Raw genomic sequence first — 21,471 nt, 5'->3', positions numbered from 1 at the left:
CCGGCTACGGCCTAATAAACGCTGAAACCACTATATTATTATATATTGTTTATATCATGTCCTAACTCCAAAGCCGAGTAAGCTGCGACAATTCTGCAAGTCAAGAATCAGCGACAGGATATATTTGGGCAATGAACGTTAACACCACTATTAGGCACAAAGATAATGACTAGGCTATAATTCTTGGGAATAAAAGGATAATCAGTGTTACGCCCGTCCTAGTGAAGTAATCGAATTTTTTTCAACTCAATATTTATCCAAAAAGATCACTTTTAATAACGTCCTACTCTCACAATGAATTATTTTCTAGCGTTGTTGAGAGTGGTGTACTGTAGAAGTTTCTTTACGGTTGTGGAAATCTTTTATGAATAATAGCTTCTACTATTTGCCTCAAACTGTACCATAATAGAATGGGAGTACATAAGTAAATCACATAGGCACACATATAGGTAACGGGTGGAGTAATAAACGTATGACAACCGGGAATTCACTAAGAGTTTGCAACGTCCATCCTGCCTTTCTGAATAAGAGGCATTTCGAGACGGATAGGAAGTACAATTTACGCCCATAGCGCTTGACGCAGAAGCAGCGAGTTCAAACCATGAGGCTTGCGTTAACTGCCACAGTTTAAAAATGAACAGAATTCCTAACACTGACACTGCTAGTTACGAGGAAAAAAAGACAAGATGATCGTGGAAAATATAAGTTTATGATGGAACTTCCCTCATTCACTCATTACAATATATACAGAAATTTGTACTTGGCAACATGAGTAAATATACTGGACAAATCTTAACAAATTACCACCTATATCGCTGCAAAGACGACAATTATACGTACACAAGCTAGGTTTCCTTTCCAATTATTTCACGATAACTCTAAGAGAGAAAACTAACAAAAAGTTTGATTTAAAATGCGCTGTATTGCTTGGTTTTCGCACGCTCCATGAGTAATCAATAGGGCCAGTTGCCTTTGAATTTCGACATCGATTAAATATTACAAGTTTTCCCTGATAAAAGATCAGCGGCGTACCTGCTAATTTAAAGGAGTTGAAACTTGAGTGCTAATGAACCGGTGAGTGTCAAAGTCCGTCCAACATTTATGAGGCACTTCTAAGATAACATACAACCAAAAGTACCGGCAATGGATATGGCTTCGTAGAGCAGGAAACAGATGAGATGTGGGGGCAAAAACACACAGCGCTACAGAGCTGGATTTGGGAGGGAAACGTCTCAGCAACAGCCTGTACAAACGCACTTATCTTCAATATCACAAATAACAACGCATGCACCAAACGCATGGACTATGTACAACAGCAGCCAGCGCAAATACTACCTAAAAAACGTAACAAATTTTTTCAAGTTTACATTCAATTTGTACATACCAGCAACAAACAAAATTCTATAAATAAATAAATTAGATAACAACGAATCTAACCGAAAATGAATGAGAAGAGACGCTGCAGAGAATTACATTATAGATACACGCAGTGCTAAAAAATTGACCTAAAATAAGAATTGAACACCTCTTTTCAATTAAAAAAGTTTTCATTCCCATCTTAAATTCACATTGGTTTCTAAAACCTTTAGATCGTCAAGCTCGCTTTCTCACATTATGCAGTGTTGATTTCAATGAAAATCGTCAGTTACAGTCTTACAGATAACGTCCTGTGTTTAACTCCTACTGTTGATATGAGAAAACATCGCTAAAGAAACTGGGTAATAACAGAAAACTTACAGGAGATGAAATCAAAATAGGAGAGATTATGTTTACAATAATTATCAACATGGATTGTAATTAATGAGAAGAAAATAACACCACCGTCATAGTGAGGCTCAAGTGCCGTACGAGAAATATGGAACTTTTAAAGGAGTTGAAACTTGAGTGCTAATGAACCGGTGAGTGTCAAAGTCCGTCCAACATTTATGAGGCACTTCTAAGATAACATACAACCAAAAGTACCGGCAATGGATATGGCTTCGTAGAGCAGGAAACAGATGAGATGTGGGGGCAAAAACACACAGCGCTACAGAGCTGGATTTGGGAGGGAAACGTCTCAGCAACAGCCTGTACAAACGCACTTATCTTCAATATCACAAATAACAACGCATGCACCAAACGCATGGACTATGTACAACAGCAGCCAGCGCAAATACTACCTAAAAAACGTAACAAATTTTTTCAAGTTTACATTCAATTTGTACATACCAGCAACAAACAAAATTCTATAAATAAATAAATTAGATAACAACGAATCTAACCGAAAATGAATGAGACGAGACGTTGCAGAGAATTACATTATAGATACACGCAGTGCTAAAAAATTGACCTAAAATAAGAATTGAACACCTCTTTTCAATTAAAAAAGTTTTCATTCCCATCTTAAATTCACATTGGTTTCTAAAACCTTTAGATCGTCAAGCTCGCTTTCTCACATTATGCAGTGTTGATTTCAATGAAAATCGTCAGTTACAGTCTTACAGATAACGTCCTGTGTTTAACTCCTACTGTTGATATGAGAAAACATCGCTAAAGAAACTGGGTAATAACAGAAAACTTACAGGAGATGAAATCAAAATAGGAGAGATTATGTTTACAATAATTATCAACATGGATTGTAATTAATGAGAAGAAAATAACACCACCGTCATAGTGAGGCTCAAGTGCCGTACGAGAAATATGGAACTGGAGGATTACATAAATCTTGGAATGACTTCACATAAAGTTGTATTAATGGATAAAGAAATATCTCCTAAGTTTATTGGAAATTACCGCAAGAAGAACATGCCTAATTTACAAATAACGGCGACAAACATCATTCGTACATGATAAATACAAAAGGCCCCGCAAGTCAACATAGAATGAAATTGATATGAATAAATTAAGTTAAAAAGAAATATGAATATCCTCTAAATGAGAGCAAATTCGAGAGCCAAGAAACAGAGCAGAACACAGTAGTATTAAAATTGAATGAGTATCACGAAGAAGGGATACAAATCGTTAGATCCAAGATAGAAGACAAAATCCGCCGCAAAGTTTCATGTCAAAAAACGTAAGAATCGAAATTCTAACATTGAACCTGATTAAGAGGTAAGAAAAGTCACTAGTTAATTCATCATCAACACCAAATCCTCATTATAAAATAACAAATAACTTAAGAGGCACAAAAATTCACCAGAGCTTGGAGGCTCTGTGAGCAAGCAGTCAAATGAAATGCTATGAACAATTGAAGCAGAGTACCACATGAAAAACAAGATCATAAGGAAATGTTTTTGACGGATATGTACTGTGGCATTCATCAGGGCTCGTCAAACTTTGTGATGGGGTTAATAACCAATCAATTATGACAACAAGAGCATGTAAAAAAACTATCAAGAAACTTCTAGCCCAAGATCATACAACATCTGAACTAGCAGCTGTTATAAAAATTTTTGCGTAAAACCCTCGCAAAAGTTTTTCAAGTAAATATAGAATTGTGAACCATTGATGATTGAATTATTAAACAGTCAATTAAAATCAAACTCTTATAGAAGCGTTTTAATTATGGTAAAATTAACACATCATGACATTTAAAATCTTAGGAGCATTATGATAAAAGCCATGTTTCTAAAAACTTATCAACCGAAAAACATGCAACTGGAAGCGGCGGTGAAAAAAAATGTTATTTTACTGATAAATACGAATGTTATCAACAAAATGTTTTAAAAGCGCACGATCAGAGAATTTCAGACATCGGTTCAGATGGGTTATAGAAAAAATCATATCAATCCCAGGCCAAAATAAGGACAAAGGAAGAGGCGGAAGTCAACACGGTAAGAGGCAAATAGGGCACATAAGGGAAATGGAACGACATCTTAAACAACGCACGGTTTATGCCCTCAAATCACAACACATGGCTGGCTGCTCGTAGCAACCACTAATGCATTTCATCATGAACACAAATGATTCTTATTGGTAACATGGACCACTGGGGTTAGCCCATACACAAGAAAATTAAATCTTCTTATACGTCTTCTAGCATTAAAGTTCTGCAGAGCAAAGAATTCTTAAGCCAGTTTGGCAAATTGTGAGAGTGATTGTGAATAGAAAGCGATGAAAAATAAGGGTCTATAATGCAAAATCAAGTAGCGCAATGACAGCATCGTTAAAATTAATGGCCGTGCTGATAACAAGTTAACTAGAAATCTCGTATAAATTCGTGAAGCTGGATCAGGAAACTAAAATTTTTTTCTATGAGGAGCAGCACATTCGAAGGTTTGACTAATGAAAACGGCAGAATTGAAATGTCAGATTTTAGCCTCGCAAACACAGGTGTCAATAATAGCTCTATACATGATGAGATCGGCTACTTAATAAATATAGAAGGCTGAATTGAGAAATTTAACTACATAATCATATTGAAATCAGCTAGTCAAAGGAAGTAAACGTCTCTATGGCTGCCTAGAACGATCAAAAGCTGAAGTTAGAAGTAGCTGGGGTGCGTATTTCTGGCTCTATAAAGGTCGAGCGTAGGCTGCGGATGATAGTGAGGAGGCAGAGGAGCACCGAAAGGTCTTGTGTCAGGCAGGGGCCGAGTTGGGGCAGCACCAAGCATACCTGGGTGGGAAGGTGCAGCGTGGGGATGATGATGAACTGGTGTATAGTGACTCATGGCCGCCACTGAAGCCCCTGTATGCAATGATGGTGCCGGGTATAGTGAATGTCGCAGGAGCTGTGGTCCAGCATGGGAGAAATGTCCAGGTGCACCATACCATTCGGGGCTTTCAAAGCCTGCATGCAGAGGAAAGCGGCCCGTTGGCGCTTCAAGGCATGGACGGCTGTTGATTCGATCGCCCTTAGAGCGGTCTTTTTTGCAACGCTTCTTCTCTCGATCATCAGAGAAATGTTCACGTCTTTTACGATCTTCACCTCCACCACCAACTCTCACGGATTCAACAGCGTCAGGAACAGCCTCTGCAATTGGGGCAGTCCGGGAAAGACTTCCTTCTGATATACCATTGCTCATGTTGACCTCGTCTCTCTTTTTCTCAACTCGGTACTCTTTGGAGCCTTCGTCACCAACACGGTAGTAATCTCCTGTACCCTGTTTCTTGAAAATCAGTTTCAGGCCTCCTCCACCCTTTTCTTCTGTTCTTAATTTGATAGGAGGCACACAAGGAGATTTCTTACCACACTTCAATTTTATTTTCAATTTTTTGGAATCCTTTTCTTTGTTTTTCTCTTTGGTTGTTTTATCATTTTTTGATTTTTCGTGTTCTGCTACTCTACCAGGGTAAGACTGGGTTTGCTGAACCAATAAATGGCTTTTTGAGAAATCGGACGACACGTTACTTTCCACAGTCTTTCTAAGATCTTCCTTAACGTGTGCAGCAATGGGACCTTCAGGACTAACGAGTTCTGCTCCATTAGGTTTAGAATATTGGCACAAATGATTGAATCTTTCGTCTAGTGAATTTCTTTTCTCGCTAACACACGTAGAATTCACAGAAGAGTTAGAAAACGACAAGAGGGCACCAACGCTTTTGGAGAATGATTCAATTTTAGGGACGGAGTTTTTAAGCGGGCCGCAGTCAGGCTGAGTGACCAATGGTGTAGGTGAGCTTGCGTTGCTTGTGTTTGTGATAACGCAAAGCTCAGGGGAGCCACTGCCTCGCGAGTCGAGGCTGTCACAGCTGGTCGGCCGCCGGTAGACAATTGAATCTCGTCTGGCAAAGCCGCGCTCATCCTGCAGACGTTCAGGAGAGAGATCTGGACTCGCGCATAATTCTTCTTCCTTATTATCTTCACGGTCAGCCAGAGGCTCTAACTCGGGTTCCGATTCTTCCATTATCTGGAGCGCTGGTTCGTCAAGAGCTTCTTCTTCATCTTCATCCCAGGTATCAGATTCTTTCTGAGGACTGTCAAGCTTGGTGGACTTAATACTGGTACCAGAGGAAACTTTATTTTTCTCAGCATCAATTTTGATTGAGGAATTTGGCGGATCATGGTTAGCACCAGCAAAGAGTTTGTCGTACAAATCTTCTTGCACTTTTTGTGTTTTTTTACATCTTTCTGTAAATGAAAGCTCTGTTTTCTTTTGTTCAGGAATATCAATGTGAGAATTTTCGCACGGACTGTCGGTTCCATCGCGGCTGAAAGCTCTCATGTGAGGGGTATGAAGATCTTCTCTAGAACAACTGCCGTTATTTTCGTCTCGTAATAATAAACTGCTGCTATTTGGAGTATTTAATTCTTCTCTCGAGGGGAAATTTACAACTGAGCTCTCTTCTGCACGACTGTTTCCTTTTAAGAGAAAGTTGTGGTCATTTTGATCGTCTTTAAGGTCAGCCTGGAAGTCATCATCAGCACCTGCATTATCTTCAAAACGCTGAGGAGAAAACGTATAAATTTGTTCATTTTTCCATTCTTCTTCCCAAGGGTAGAGAGACGAAGTAGAGGGCTCCGTCTTTTTAACAGCAGGTAGAGCAGGTACATCCAGCAATACTCCAGCATCTCGTAAGTTCCGATCGCGCTCTTGTCTCGCTCGCTCCTCTTGCAGAAAAAGTCTGTAGAGCATCACAGTCTCAGCAGTGGGGTGACGACGCTGGCTATCTTTCAACAGCAATGACTGATACTTGTACTTCATCTGTTGAATTTTCTTGACTATGTTCTCCGAATGCACTTCAAACGCAGCATCTTTTTCAGCAAGATCCTGAGCTGTTGGACCAGTGTCACTAAATACATGGTACCGAATCAAACGTTTGCAAGCGTCCAGCTTACTCTTGAAAGGAGTTTTATAATCAGGATTTAAAGCTCCTCTCTGATCAGTCTTTAATTGGTGCTCAAACAACTTATCCTGTGTGCACGGAATGTTGGAGCAGTTCTTCACTGGAGTAAAATTTGCACTGTACTCTGGTGCAGCCTGATAGACGGCATGATAATAAGGATCAATGGGAGTAGCAGCATTGCTGATGAGGTGACTCTGATCTCCCACTACAGAGTTCATGGGGACAGTGTTTTCTCCATACACTATCGAGGCAGTGGAGCCAGCAAAAGCGCATGCAGTGGGCTCACAATTATTCTGAGACACCATTGAATTGAATTGTGCAGGAGCAGAAGAAACTGGTAATAGCTTAGGCAGGTAATGTCCATATTCAGAAGCTTGCATACATGACGGATTAGGTGAAGCCGTGGGAGTGATGGGTGAAGTTTGCGGAAGACAAACGGGCTGAGGTGAATAGCCAGGATTATTATTACTGTTCAATCGCGGAGACGAATTTGGAGGATTAGAGCTTCGTGTGGCAGAGGATGAACTGGTGTTGCAGCTTGTCGGGACGTTGGAGTCATAAGGCGAGGTAGTGTTAACCGTAGAGATGTTAGAGTATGCAACTGAAGTTCGGTCACGTACAGAAGATGAAGGGCAAGTAGAGACCACAGGACTATTGGATGGCGGGGGAGTGATGAATCTCAGAGAACAATCTGAATAGCTGCCGCTGCTTTTTACCGATGAGCTTCCCATGGACGATCCAGGAGACAAGAGGGGCATGGAGGCGCCTGGTGAAGATACCTCATCCATACATTGTCCACTGTTCTTACTCTTGTACTGATCGTTCAGCTCCACACTCTGCAATTCAAAGACAAAATTCACTAGCAATGTCTTGATAAAGAAGAACATTACACACTACCTTTAAATAAGTTAAGACTTCAAATTTTGTATTCAAATTGTTATGAAAAATACCTATATAAAATAATGTTGTCATTCTGTAATCCACGAAATAGTTAAAATACCAAATTATTAAAATTCATTACGAGTTAGAGTAAATGGTATCTTTTGACTGACATTCATGCAGCAACATTGATTTGAGAATAAGGTTCAACAACAAACCGAGCCAATAAGTTGGTTAGCCGTGCTGGTGGTGGTGACGAAGTTTGCACATGACACCGACGTTACAGTTGCCCCCGAGTGCAGGAGGAGAGTGACGGGAGTTGAGCTGTTGCTGTAACGTGCTAAGCTGCCCGATGGTCCGTTGTTTGCGGCAGGTAGCACAGGCGCATTGGGTGACGGAGTGTAAGGAGGAGTTACTGCAGTGCTCCCACACGACGTCGGGAAACTCCGTGAGGAGGTTCCCGCACATCCCACATCCGTAGTTGCTTGTGTGACGCCAGAGTTAAAGTTATTGTTCGATGTGGTCAAAGCTGGCATGTCAGATACAACGCAATGAGTCTCTTCAAAAAGTTTGATTGTGTTAGAACTGGTGTTGCTCATGCTGCATCGTTTGCTGGCGTCGTTCCCAGAGGCTGATGAATCAAATAAGCAGGGGCTACTCTTGCTTTTTGAGCCCAGAGAAACGTTTGAGACGACAGAGCTGGGAACCAAACAATTGGCACCGGAGCTTGAGAAGAGCTGGCTGTTGCTGCTTAAACTACAGCTATTGATGCTTCTATTAGGAAGAATGGCACGAGGTTCTTTGTTTACCTGCAATGGAGAAAACAAATGCCAATAAAAATAGAAAATAAAATGTTAAATTTACTTCCTGAAAATACATCGACTGCGATGGAAACTGTTACCGCAAATCAAAGTTGGAAAATTGATTCTAAATATACAAATTTACAAAAAAAGTGTGTCCTTTTTTCAGATTTTTTTTCCATAATCAAGTTACTATAATGTCTAATCACATTTGGCACTGAACAAAATAGATTTAAGACAAGGGCTGAACGCCTAATTTGATCAAGAACTCACAGTCTGTTTGAGAGAAGAAGAAGGCACTTTGGTTTTGGGTGAGAGCGTGATGAATTTGTGACCAACAGGATGAGAGTATCTTATTGTGGGACTCGTTGCTGAGGCAACACTGCAGGAACTCTGCAGAACGAGAAGAGAAATTAAAAGATACTAAATATGATTAAAACAATGAAAATTTTATATATACGATATGAAGAAAGGAATTTAACTTTAAATTTTGTAACTTTCAAAACTAACATAGGTGAGGTTGCACACAAACGAAATTTTCGCGTCAATTCTCTATGAATTAGTTAGAATAAGAATCAATGTTTGATACAAACTCATAGAGAGATGAGCAACAAATTTATGAACTATCACGATTCCATAGGTAGTTATAAAAACTATAGACGCCACATTACCGGAATTACACATTCAAAAAAGTTCAAAGACCATATCTCAAGATGTTTAAAGCCTTATTTACACTTACTGATACAGCCACGGGAGTTGGCTTGGCCGTGACATCGACTGGTTTACTGCTGTCAATGATGCGGTTGTATTCATTGTAGAGGCGAGCTTGGTTGGCCTTGTCCTCATTACTGATATTATCCTTGTTGCTGAGCGCCTGCAACTCAGCTACAACTCGTTTGAAGTTCTGCAAATAAGACAGAGAGACATATATCACAAAACAAGCATTTAAACTAAACATAAAATGCATCAATAGTTCCTATAGCTTAGCAGCTTAACATCAATGTTTCACATACTTTAGAACATATCAGCTTAATCACATTGAAACCATCTTGTCCGGAAAATTAATTTGAAATAGGATTTACCGGTTCAGAATTTACCTCTTGATTTGCCGGTGAAATGAAGACTTGCTTGATCGTAGGCTTCGAGTTGTTGTTGGTAGCAACGATACCAGTGGATGCCACATGTAGTACCGGCAGGGATGACACAACAGAGTTTGTTGAACTATTGCCGACAGTGTTGCAAGTGCTGCTAACATTCCCATTGCAAACAGCTCCACTGAGTTCAATAATAGTGGGCATGTTACGAAGCGAGCCACTCTTTGGACTCAAACTCATATTATTCGTAGGGGATTCCAGTGAAGGTTTCTGGATTGAGAGCGCGAAGCCGTTGCTCAAAGTGGTAGTTGTTTTAATGTTGCTTATAGGTGAGGATAAAGGCAACAAGATGGGCTTACATCCAGTGGGGGATTTTTGGTCTTGGAGGTGATTCATGATACTCGATTCAGCGGAGCTGGTTGGGCAGTTAATGCTCATTTCATCATCCAGAGATTTTCTTTTCTTAGAACGTGAAGGACGTTTATTATTTTTTGAGGTGACGCTGAAAGCTGGAACTGATACTTTTGAAGTCGAACTGCTTGACCCATAATTCTTGAAAAGCTGGTCATTACAGGAACTTTCAGAGGCTATAGATATTTTTATTGTGGGGGATGGGAGAACAAGCGTCTGGGAGCCTGGAGACTTCACTGTGCCGGTGTAAGACGTGATGAAAGGAATGTTTGATGATGATGTATTTGTTGATACAGAAGAAGTTATTCTGCTTGTATTGATGCCATTATTGTGGCTGGTAGAGTTCCCAGCAATAACATTGAGTGGGACTATTTGTGTCTTGTTGACACCATAGCCAGTGGAGGTAGGCTTGAAGCTCTGGCAGCCAATGATGATGCTCCCATCATCAGTGAGTGAGCTGAGGGAACCCATGCTCAGAGAAGCACTGCCATTTTCAGGCTGCAATGCTTTGAAAAGCTGAGTATTTTGTGCAACTTTTGTTATATCGTTCCCTACAGGCGTTTTTCTCTGCAACACAGGTGAGATTGTAGCCGTACCAGCGGTAACGTAATTTGATGGCACAACAGAGGCTTGCAAAGATACCGGAAGTGAAGTTAAGATTGAGGGCGAGGATGACGTGGTAATGTTCAGAGCATTAGCACCAGAGAAATTACTTAGCACCATAGTAGGTCCGCCAACCGTATTAGACAACACGTTGCCGCCGCCACCTGTAATGGTATTCAAGAATGTCTGGCTAGTGACCACTCTTGAGCCGCTACTAGTAGGGAGGTCATCTGTTGCCAGAGGCACCGAAGGCAGGGCCATCACTAAACCATTGGCCTGAAAAACAGAGTATAATTAGCAACGTGGTACATCACAAAACTTGCAGTTCTAGGTCACAATTAATTATATTTACCAGCTTTTGAAGTGCGGAATATTTTTATACAGCAAATTTCATCTCTGTATAAAGTAAGAAAAAACAAAGAAAAAAATTTGACAACCATTTTAAGTTTTGATAAATTTTTAGTGCCACCGTTAGTATATAAATATCCATATACAAGTACTTTGATATAGAATAGTGGAGTTTCAATATTTAAACAACAATGAGTACTTTAAGCAAATTTTACCGTAGATAAAAATGTGGAAGCAGCCGATGTATTGCATCCCTGCACGAGTTGAGGTCTCAGAGCAGAAAGAGAACCGAGTATAAGTTTGCCTGTAGCGTCGACGGTGGCCACCATTCCAGACTGTGGAAGTCCCATGCCGCCCACTTTTCCAGTCAAAAACTGAGGTGCCAGTGAATTGCCAGGAATGTTTACAAAATTTGTTGGGAAAATGCTGGCGTTGAGAGACGAGTTGGTAGCAGGCGATGGTGTCGAAGTGAAAATCGGTGTGTTCAGGGAGTTCGAGGTGAGGGTTAAGGTTGCAGCAGAGGAGGATCCCGGTCCACTGTTGACACAGATGAGGTTTGGAGTGGCAGTGATGTTGGCAGTCATGTTTGAGGACATCAAGCCAGACAGAGGAGTCGGCAAAGAAGCTACCACTGAGGAATACTGGGCCTGAGCACCTGGAGTGCTGGCAAGTACCACAGATCTGCTGACGGCTGGAGAGGTCGCTGAAGTCGAAGTAGTGTTTGATGATACAACATTAGTGACAGACGGAGAAACTGATATAATGCAACCAGAACTGCTTGCATGCTCGACTGCATTGCCGTAACTAGAGCTCAAGTTACTACCACCATTCATTTGAGCTTCATCTTCGGCTGAGATAGGACCAAAATCATTTTCGTCAAAATAAAGGTCGCCGAATATACCAGTTTCTTTCATTATATCATTGAGATTAATTGAATTTTTAACTTTAGGTTCTTTTTGTTCTTTTTCTTTCTTCTTCTTCTTGGTTTTTTTCTTCTTTTGTACTTGTTGGGACGCTTGCACTGCGGGTGGTGCTTGAGAAATTTGCTGTGGCTGCGGTTGACAGTTCTGGGGCTGAAGCTGTGATGTAAACATAGATGAACTTGACGGCAGCGATGTGTCCACAGAGTTGTTGGCTGAACTGTGCACGTCTTCTTTGGTGCTCGTGGCGGGCATCATGGATGACGGAATCGTAATGGCATTTTGTTGAGCTAGAACAGTAGGAGCCAATTGGAGGGTCTGCTGTCCACCCAGCTGCGGAGATGGGGCCAGTTGGATGGTGGGAGTTTGCAAAGATGGCGTCAGGGGACGAACAGTGCCACCCAACATTGCACTTGCAGGTAAGTTCAGTGTAGCATTGCTGGGAACTGCGATGTATGACGGCCCGTTAGGAATGTTGATCTGCTGCAGCTGCAGAGTGGGTCCAGCTTGCTGGGTCACAAACCTATAAAAAGGAGTTTGGGCAGGGCTGACTTGCCGAGCGCTAGCCGTGCTCATGAGGTTAGTAGTCTGTGCAGATAAGTTTTGATTTGCCGCAAAGCTCTGAGCAAGACCTTGTGGCACAACAAAAGTTGGTGCTTGCCCGTTAGCACCAGGAATCATGATGGCTTGAGGTGTGACAGAAGCAGGGGTTTTGTTTCCAGCAGCTGCCGATTGGCCCCCCGAAGTGTTTAAAAGAAACTGTGGAGACGAATTTAAAAACAACGGCGTTGTTCCCGCGTTGCCCGCAGGTCTTATCAAAAACTGCATACCATTAGCATGTTGAATTAAAATTGGCTGCTGCAGACCTGCCTGTAGACCTTGTATACTATTTTGCAATAGACTGCCATTGAGCAAAAGTCCTGTCCCAGCCCCAGAACCTGAGTTAGGAGCACCTGACACTGAGGTACCTGTGAGCATCGTCTGGTTAGATCCAGTAAGGGCAACGAGGGCTGGTGCTGCCTGTGATAAGCTAAGTGAAGTAGAGACGGGCGATGGTAAATTTGTTGAGCAAGGCGGAGTGGTGGCAACTGATCGCGATGGAGTTCCACTTATTAGAGTCTTTCCAGGCACCACTTGAGGTCCTGACTGGGTATTAACTGGAGCGCAAACAACGGGCTTTGGTAACAACTGAGGTTGCTTGGGCTGAATGAGCTTGTTAGCAGAAGTGACTACTCTGTTGTTGGTGAGAAGCTGTATTAGCTGTCCAGTGCCAGGAACTAAAGGCTTCAATGTGTTGGACTGAGAAGCAGCTGCCAGCATGACTCCCCCACCGACCGACTGGAGCTTCATGCCACTACTATTATTAGAAGAAGCTAATACTTGAGCAGCAGGGGCTGAAGAACGGATAGCCTGCGCTGTAGATCTACCACCAAAAGATGAATTACTACTGCTAGATATTTGTGACACACACGGAGACCCTGAGGTTGAGGCGAGGGTGAAGCCACCATTATTCTTTAGATTAGATGCTGTAGTGAATATTACCTGCGGCTGATTGGCAACTGCTAGAGATTGGAGGGAAAAGGAAGACGAAGAAAGCTGAGCTTGACCATTCAGAATAGAAGAATTTGGGGTAACAAACAATGAACCAACGGCGTTGCTGGAGTTATTACTGCCATTCAAGACGGAGTTTGTTTGGCTGAGAAGAGTGGATGTGCCCAGCACTTGAGAACCAATGATCTGGGAGCCTTGTACTACAGAGGCCTGAGGTGCCATCTGTTGTCCTGAAGAAGAGCTGCTCATGGTGGGCAGACACATGGTCGACTGCAGTTGGGTCTGTGAGCTGTTGCTCAGCAAGCCTCCACACTCAGATGATGTTGCTTTTATCACTTGCCCGTTATTATTGACTAGCTGAATACCCGACAGATTGCTTAAATTAGAAAAATTCGATAAACTTAGATTGGAATATGATGCTATAGATGATGAAGAAACCGTGGCAGTGAAAGGACTCATGTTTGACAAGGTAGTTAAATTGGATACAGTAGAGGCTTCTCCAGTCAGAATATTCGTGAGTCCAGACAGAGTGGTTGCACCTAGAGCAGCATTCTTTGATTTGTTTGATTGCAATGAAGTAAAATTAGATGTTTTGGAATTCAAATTGCGACTGTTTGGAGAAACTCCTTTTGGGCTTGCCTGTGATCTTACAGATGATGAAGTAAATGAATGTAGTGTGCTACCATTGCTGGCACAAGCAACAGCACCAAGAGACTCAAGAGAGCCTCGAAGAGTACTGCCAAATGTGATGCTGTGTTGACTATTCAAATCCGAAGAAGCAGGAACTGCCAGATTTATTTGATGTTTAGTTTGCGCTGAAGATGATGATACCAACATTGAAGACATTCCATTATTTTGGTTCTGATCCACATTTTGAGAGCTTGCAAAGCTAGGAGCAAGCGTCTCTGTTTTGCTTCCAGACTCAATAATAAAAGATGGTAAAGATGAGTTGTGAAAACTATGAGATGTTTGAATTTGATGCTGCTGTTGTTGATTTTGTTGCAATGTCTGATGCTGAGAAACTATACAGGACGAAGAAAGAAACTGCTGCAATGAAGATTGTTCTGCAGACATTCCATCACTGGTGATGAGGAGCATCTTATTCTTGTCGTCTAATGCAGAACCACTCAGACTGTTCCCTAGGTCAGCAGCAGTCAGAGCTGATTGAGGTAGCAGTATGGATGGCTGCTGCTGATGTTCCAATGATATGCCACTAATGGGGCCCGCAAGGTGCTGCTGTAACTGCTGCACTGCAGGAGACATTGTGCGTAAGTGATGGTGTTGTTGATGCCCATGTATAGATGTTGTGTTGTTTTGATGCTGTAACAGTGAATTCTGAGCATCAGTAACATGGATTGTGGAAGCAGAAGATGCCATATTGCAGTTCTGCGAGCTGCCAGTGGTGACATTATTTTTGTGTGCTGCAGCTGCAGCAGCAGCTGCTGCAGTAGCTGACACCACCAGGTGATTGCCATCAAACACAAGACTGTCCAGGCACGTCTCTGATCCTCCAGCATTGTTGCCAGCTGCTGAGGAGCTGCTGCTGCTCACAATGCTTTCCAGATGTGGGCTTTCAAGACCCTGCAAAAATAATCATCAATGAGGAAATTTTCATAGGTAAAAAATAAGTTCAATTGTGAAAACTTCTGAGTTAGAGGTAAGTTTTTTCCCATCTTCTGCAAATTTCCTACAGCTTCTGGCTACCTTAATGTCATTCTTCTTTTGCCAATGGTATGAAATGGCATTACTCAAGTGAGTTATCACTAGCCAATCACACAGTTTCAACTAAAAATTAGATGGCTATCAAATGGAAGAGACTAAAATATATTCCTAAAAGCAACCAACATGTGGCAAAGCCTCCCCAATTACAATGTTGATGCTCCGAGTATAAAAGCATTCAAGAATGGACTAGATAAAGCTATGCTGAAATACGTGTTCAGACTTGAAATGCCTAGCACCATATTGGACCCAGTGCTATTCTAGTAGCCATTTCAAACTACAGTATTGTCAGTTTGGAAAAGATAGTTGGAGGACCTGTTTTTAGATCTCCTGTAGACAAGTCACAAAAATTCCAAGAATCAGCAACAGGCCACATCAGGCCTATTCTTAAGCGCTAACATCACTATGTTATATTATGATACAAATTTTTGGGAATAGTTATTTTCAGAAAAGAATGATGAAAACTACTATTCAAAGAGCAAGACATGTGCAAGTGCAGCACATTAAGAGTAAAATGAATATTTCAACATATAAATAGGTATATCACTATAAAATGATAAAAAAATATAAATCAATTTCATTGGCCTTTAGATGACATGTCAAATACTAAATAAATAAGAGAAGAAAAATACATTTAATAATTAGCTATAAATTGTCAAGCTATTGAGTCACATGGCAAAATACTTATGTACACATATTAGAGAGGAGAATGTATTCCAATTTTTTATGTACCTTGAACTTGTACTTCACATAAAAATACTGCTTCCCACTTCCAGAAATAATTGCTTGTACATCAGCAAAGAAACTTACCGAGCTAGGAAAATTTTCCCGCAGAAATGACTCCAAGGCATGATTGTCACTGCAAAGAAAAAGGGTTGTTTATCATATATACATCTCACCAAAGATTCATGTGAGCCTCTAATAATTTAGCTAATAATGTACCTACTTGAACATCCCAAAGAGTGAATCATTTGGCTGCATCAAATATAAATTTTGCAAACATATTTCCATGTAGGCTTCAATACCATCTTTTGCATATATATATCTTGTTTGTTTAGCACTAAATTCAATAATACTCACTCAATAACATCCAACAGTCTCTGTCCGCCATCATCCATTGCAATGTAGACATGACTGCAGAAAAAAATTACAAATAAGATATGCAACACAATGAAATATAGCTAAATATTTTTCCTATTGCTTTGACCATCAAGTTAAACTTTAGTAGGTAGAGATCAAATTAACAACATTTTGGATGCTTGCAGTTTATATATATATATATATATATATATGCAGCCAGCATCCATAGTCCGTACACAGTCTGACATTCAAATGTTAGCAATTGTGCAGATATTAGCATCCATTAGCAGGAATGTCACTGTCTTTAAAAGATATCACAAACGGTCATTATCTTGAAAGAATATTACTGCAATATTTTTTGAAAAGTTCCACTATCCACTAGGCTGTGGAAATATATTCAAGCATCAGATTATAATTATTTCAAGTTGAAATTAATAATTTTTCTACCAAGGTCAATAATTTTTTTTTTGAACAGTAGCAATTTCAAAGTAATTTGTTAGAGCAATTAACATAAGAACTTTAAATGAAGGTTAACTTAGGATTCAAATTCATTTTGCTGAGAGATAAGCCTCAATAGAGTGCACACTAATTCACAGATAAAATATTGATTGCAGCAGCCAAAAATATCAATTTCAGCAGCAAAAATATCAATTTCAGCAGCAAAAAATAACAATTTAGTGGCTACTAAGTACTCTCACCCAGCAAGTATAATGCTTCCATAATGGCCATTGCCATGGACAGATTTGGGATATATTGGCATGCAAGCTTTCAGTCATATTACTGGATTATAAGTTAGCTACATAACTTTATTGGCACATGACAAGGTAAAATTCTAGGATGCTAAAGGCAGCTGAGAATTACTTGAAGTTTTGTCATACTAGGACTGGTGAAATGCTATTGCACAAGTAGGTTATTATTGCTTTGAGTGGATGGTATGATGGCAAAAGGACATGATTTAGTTTTAGGTCTTTAGATCAATATAGAATTTCTTAGTTCTTATCAATATCAGTTTTCATAAAAAAACTGATTTTCGTATGTGATCAAAATCAGTTTTCCAGTATATTTATGCATTTCAGTCCATTATTGTGTTGAATTGTGTTCCATCAGCTCAAGGAAGAAGAAAGAACAGCAAATAACAAGTCTATTGGTTGCCACTCAGCAACTGTCATTAAAGCCAGGAGGGAATGGAAATGAGGCATTTAACCATTAATTTCAAGATAAATATATCTTACATTTGGTTAAGTTAGTGGCAATTTTTCTTCATGCCTACTTCTAAACCTACAACCTCTTACTTAAGGTCTTCTCATCAATACAACATGGTGCCAAGGGGCTAAGAAGAATAGGCAAGGATGACTATCACCAGTTTAACTTCTAAACATTTGTGAATTTATGATTGATGTCACCACTAACAAATGATCAGTACGAACTTTACTAATTTATTTGCAATGAATATTGGTCAATGTAGACAGCAGTTATCAGTAACCAGGAACCTTAAACTCCCTTGAAATATTAAAGCTAACAAGTATAACAGATCCATCAGCCTGTCGTTACTAGTAATGTTCAGAAAATATTAACACCTCAATTCTCCGTACGTAGTGTATGGCCTCCTGTGTAAAAATATTAAAAACATTACAAATTTTGCCATCAGCTATCTTCACCTTGACTGAATGTTCATGTGAAATAGCAGGTCTTGCATTGTATTGTTCATGGTATCCACATTCATTGTTATCCATTTTCTGCTGTTCATATTCCACTGGTATCAGTGAAATTTGGAATTTATGAACAGGTGCACATGGCATATGGATTAGAAATAGGTATGTAACTACTCCTAATCAAATGTTGAATTAAAATAGAAGCCACAATTCCCAATATAAGGTCCATGCTTCCTAGTAAAGTAGGAAGTTTGGAACAGGATCCTTGGCCAGATTGCACATTCTTTGTACAAAAGAATGCTTGTTCCCACTATTTTTGCAGCTGGAAGATTTCAAAAGTGACAAAAGTGCACAATTGGGCCACAAGATTCCAAATGTATTAAAAAACTTGTGACTCCTGAGCCTCAATATCTCAGTAATGAGTATAAAAATTCCAATCATAATGTACAGGAGCAAGAATTTTAGCTAACATAGTTGTTAAAGGAATTACATGGCTCCATACTGCAGTCTGTTAAGCAAGTCACAACCTAGATCAACAATGTGAAATTCATTGCCCCAAAGGTGGTGCCAAAGCAGGATAAAGATGCTTTTTCATTAACCCTTTACCACCCGATTTTCTGGGTCAAAAATCGCAATTTCCACTTTTCCGGTTTCTAGTCTCATCTTAAAGCTGACATTATGCTCTATCCAACAGTACCAAAATCATCTCTATATGTTGATTTATGCCTTGACAAGTTTGCAAAAGGGTTAGGGGTGGGGGAGTTCTTTCACATTTAAGATGGGCAAAAATTACCAGCCGGGCACATAAATAGACAGTCTGAAGACGCTGATCTTTGGTTACCCAGCTGCTGTCATGTGGGATGGTGCTCATGCAGTTGTTCCTACCATCAATGACTGAATTTAAGCTCCAGTAACGTCTAGTCTTGTATCCATGCCACCTTGAATGCCTATTTTGAGGCGCTCTGGACTTTGTCATGCTCTACTGAACATTCACACTTATTGTCACTGCAAACCTATCTCCAAGAGTTTTTAAAGTATCGCAAAGAGAGTTATACCGTTCGATTTGCAAATAAAAGATCTAGAGATTGGTTGGAGTTTTTTTTCCAATTTTGTCATAGTTTTGAAAATATTTTGAAAAAAGGGAGGGGGGAAATTCAAAAGGGTGGGGGAAGAAATCAAAATTTTTCTGAAAAATGACCACCCCACCCACCAAATTAGAATTTCAAAACAGCAAGGACCAATTGATAGATATGGTCTGTACGCATCGAATTATATGCGTCTCAATGTTATAGCTTGAAAATCCTAGGAGGAGATAGATTTTTACAGTACCTCCTTTTTGGCTGTTTTCTAAGAATTTCACGTTTTCTTTCATTTTTTTCAAAAAATTCACACAAAGGAAAAAGTCCTAGATTTATTTTTAACATATGTGTACCAAGTTTCAACGTGATCTGTCTGTAAATAAACGAAATAAAATTTCCACAAGAAATTGGAAATTGCCATTGTAAATTGGAAATTTTATTTAAGTTATTTACAGACAGATAACTTTGGAACTTGGTACATATATGTAAAAAAAATCTAAGACTTTTTTGTTTGTGTGAATTTAAAAAAAAAAACTCAAAGTAAACGTGAAATTCTTAGAAAACCGGTGTTTTTTAAAAGCGACTTGAAAGTCTGATTTGGCAGTTAAGGGTTAACGACAATTAGGATCAATGTGGAAAATGGGAAGTGATTGATATAGACTTTGCATACATATACACAGGAGTTGACAAAATAATGGAAATTATGGACATTTTGATATCATTATTTTAGAACAAGTTATGAATAATGACATAATGACATATTTATTGATATTTTTATTGTTTATGACATAATTTTTTCTGCCAATGAAATGCCGCAGGCTTTATGTTGCTGCTAATTGATATTTTTTCTTGGAACTTATATGATGATATGGATTTTATTTTATCTGATTGGACCTGCAAAGCTACAACCAGGATTAAAATTTTCCTACTTATTACTAAAATCTTGCAACTCCAAATTAAAAAATTTTCAATACTTGGAATCCTACCATCTGATTGTGCACTTTTATGAAAGAAAGATAGAAGGTAAATAGCAGGCATAATGACTAACAAGAGATATTCAAAATCAGTTCATTTTGAATTTTCTCATCTACTTAATGTTTAAAGCAATATCTTATGTATGTCGTATGATAATGCTGGTATCCATGATGCTCTACTGACTACTGGTCTGCTTACAGGACTCAAAATTAAACCCAATTAAGTCTAAGTCTCTGCTTTGACAGTGACACTATGTCAAAGTTTTAGATTATGCAGGAATGCAGCTCCACATTCATGATCCATTGCAGTTGCACACTTCACCATACACTGAACTTTAAAGCATAATGTCAAAGAAGATGAGCCCATAGTTTTTTTAGCACGTTATCATATTTATGTAAAAAATGCCCTATTGTGCCGTGCTCATCATGTCCGTCTGTCTATCAGTCTGTCCATCCGTGGGTGTGATTTCACGTTTTCGTTGACAACTGACAAGAAAATGTGCTCTATGTCACTAACTGCAGTGAGTACTGAGTTATATTTTTAGAATATACCTCAAGTTTATTGTTGAGCCTATTAGTAGATGAGTGAAGTCAGTGAACTTCAGTAAAGTATCGTGGATGTCAGCATTTTCATACCTACATAATATATTAATTTAAATCTTGAATAAATGAGGAGATTAAAAATGAACTGATTCTGAAAAATCTTGGGTTTAACCCCATGAGTCTTGAAGAATTGGACATTAAGAATTTGAGTAACAGAGATTTTGCAGGACCAGAACTGGTCAGTAAACTTGTGTCATGGCTTGGAAAAATAACCATATTTTAGTTCAACTGTTCAATCCCTGCCCAGTAAGATATATGAATATGGAGATTATACTCGTGTGTTGACTAATGACCGTTGACATGTTGAGAGTAGGCTAGGTAGCACTAGCAGGGCCTAGCTAACTTGAGATTAGGAGTTTAGGCTAAGACCATTGTATTTCCACTTTCCAGACTACACAAATTTTTTTTATAATATATGTGAAGTTAAAGAAAAAAAATTTCTGAATAACTAGGTAGATAGATCATACAGCACACAGTGCAGTTACACAATAGAATTCTAATGTTGAACAACAACACCTCAACAATTTCAAAAAAACGAAGCGCAAAAACGAGGAATAACTTGACAAAATTCTTACCTTGGCGGAGCCAACACTATTGAAGAATGCAATGAAATGCCGCAGAATAATAATTATCCAAAACGACTACGTAAGCTTCCATTACACTTCATCCGGAGAAAACAAATTTTCAAATCACAAACACAGGCCCTCTCTGTATGATGTATCACTCAAATCAGCACTGCAATGTGTGGGCACATTAGATTAGGCAAATCTTTGTGTCTGATCGTCAATGATCTTATTGACACGAGGTCACACTAACAATATTTTTGATTTACGCACGCTTCCCTGTTTAAATGTAGCTTCCATAGCCTCAAAAACAAAGTTTTCACTAACTCGCACACATACATCACAGGTCTGACTGTTCAATTGGCAATGTTTCTCACATAAATATTTTTATTTGTAAAATACTGGCGATCACAAACAGCTCGTCTCAA

General features: G+C 39.5%; 1 protein-coding gene across 1 annotated transcript; it reads right to left on the bottom strand.

The window, feature by feature from the left end:
- Window positions 1-2,025: 2,025 nt before the first annotated feature.
- Window positions 2,026-21,464, bottom strand: LOC108673520 (mucin-17). Its single transcript, XM_018161365.2, has 9 exons — window positions 21,056-21,464; window positions 16,173-16,226; window positions 15,903-15,951; window positions 11,118-14,954; window positions 9,544-10,830; window positions 9,186-9,350; window positions 8,720-8,839; window positions 7,865-8,455; window positions 2,026-7,603 (listed from the first exon to the last, which is right to left on the bottom strand). The coding sequence occupies exons 2-9, from the start codon at window positions 16,208-16,210 to the stop codon at window positions 4,463-4,465; spliced, it is 9,228 nt and encodes a 3,075-aa protein (XP_018016854.2). The 5' UTR covers window positions 16,211-16,226; window positions 21,056-21,464; the 3' UTR covers window positions 2,026-4,462.
- Window positions 21,465-21,471: the final 7 nt, after the last annotated feature.

The sequence above is a fragment of the Hyalella azteca genome, unplaced genomic scaffold (assembly GCF_000764305.2).
Source record: "Hyalella azteca isolate HAZT.00-mixed unplaced genomic scaffold, Hazt_2.0.2 contig3384, whole genome shotgun sequence".
In the NCBI taxonomy this organism is placed as follows: Eukaryota; Metazoa; Arthropoda; class Malacostraca; order Amphipoda; family Hyalellidae; genus Hyalella; species Hyalella azteca.
The sequence above is the reverse complement of the archived record's forward strand: the minus strand, read 5'-3'. Positions and strand labels throughout refer to the sequence as shown.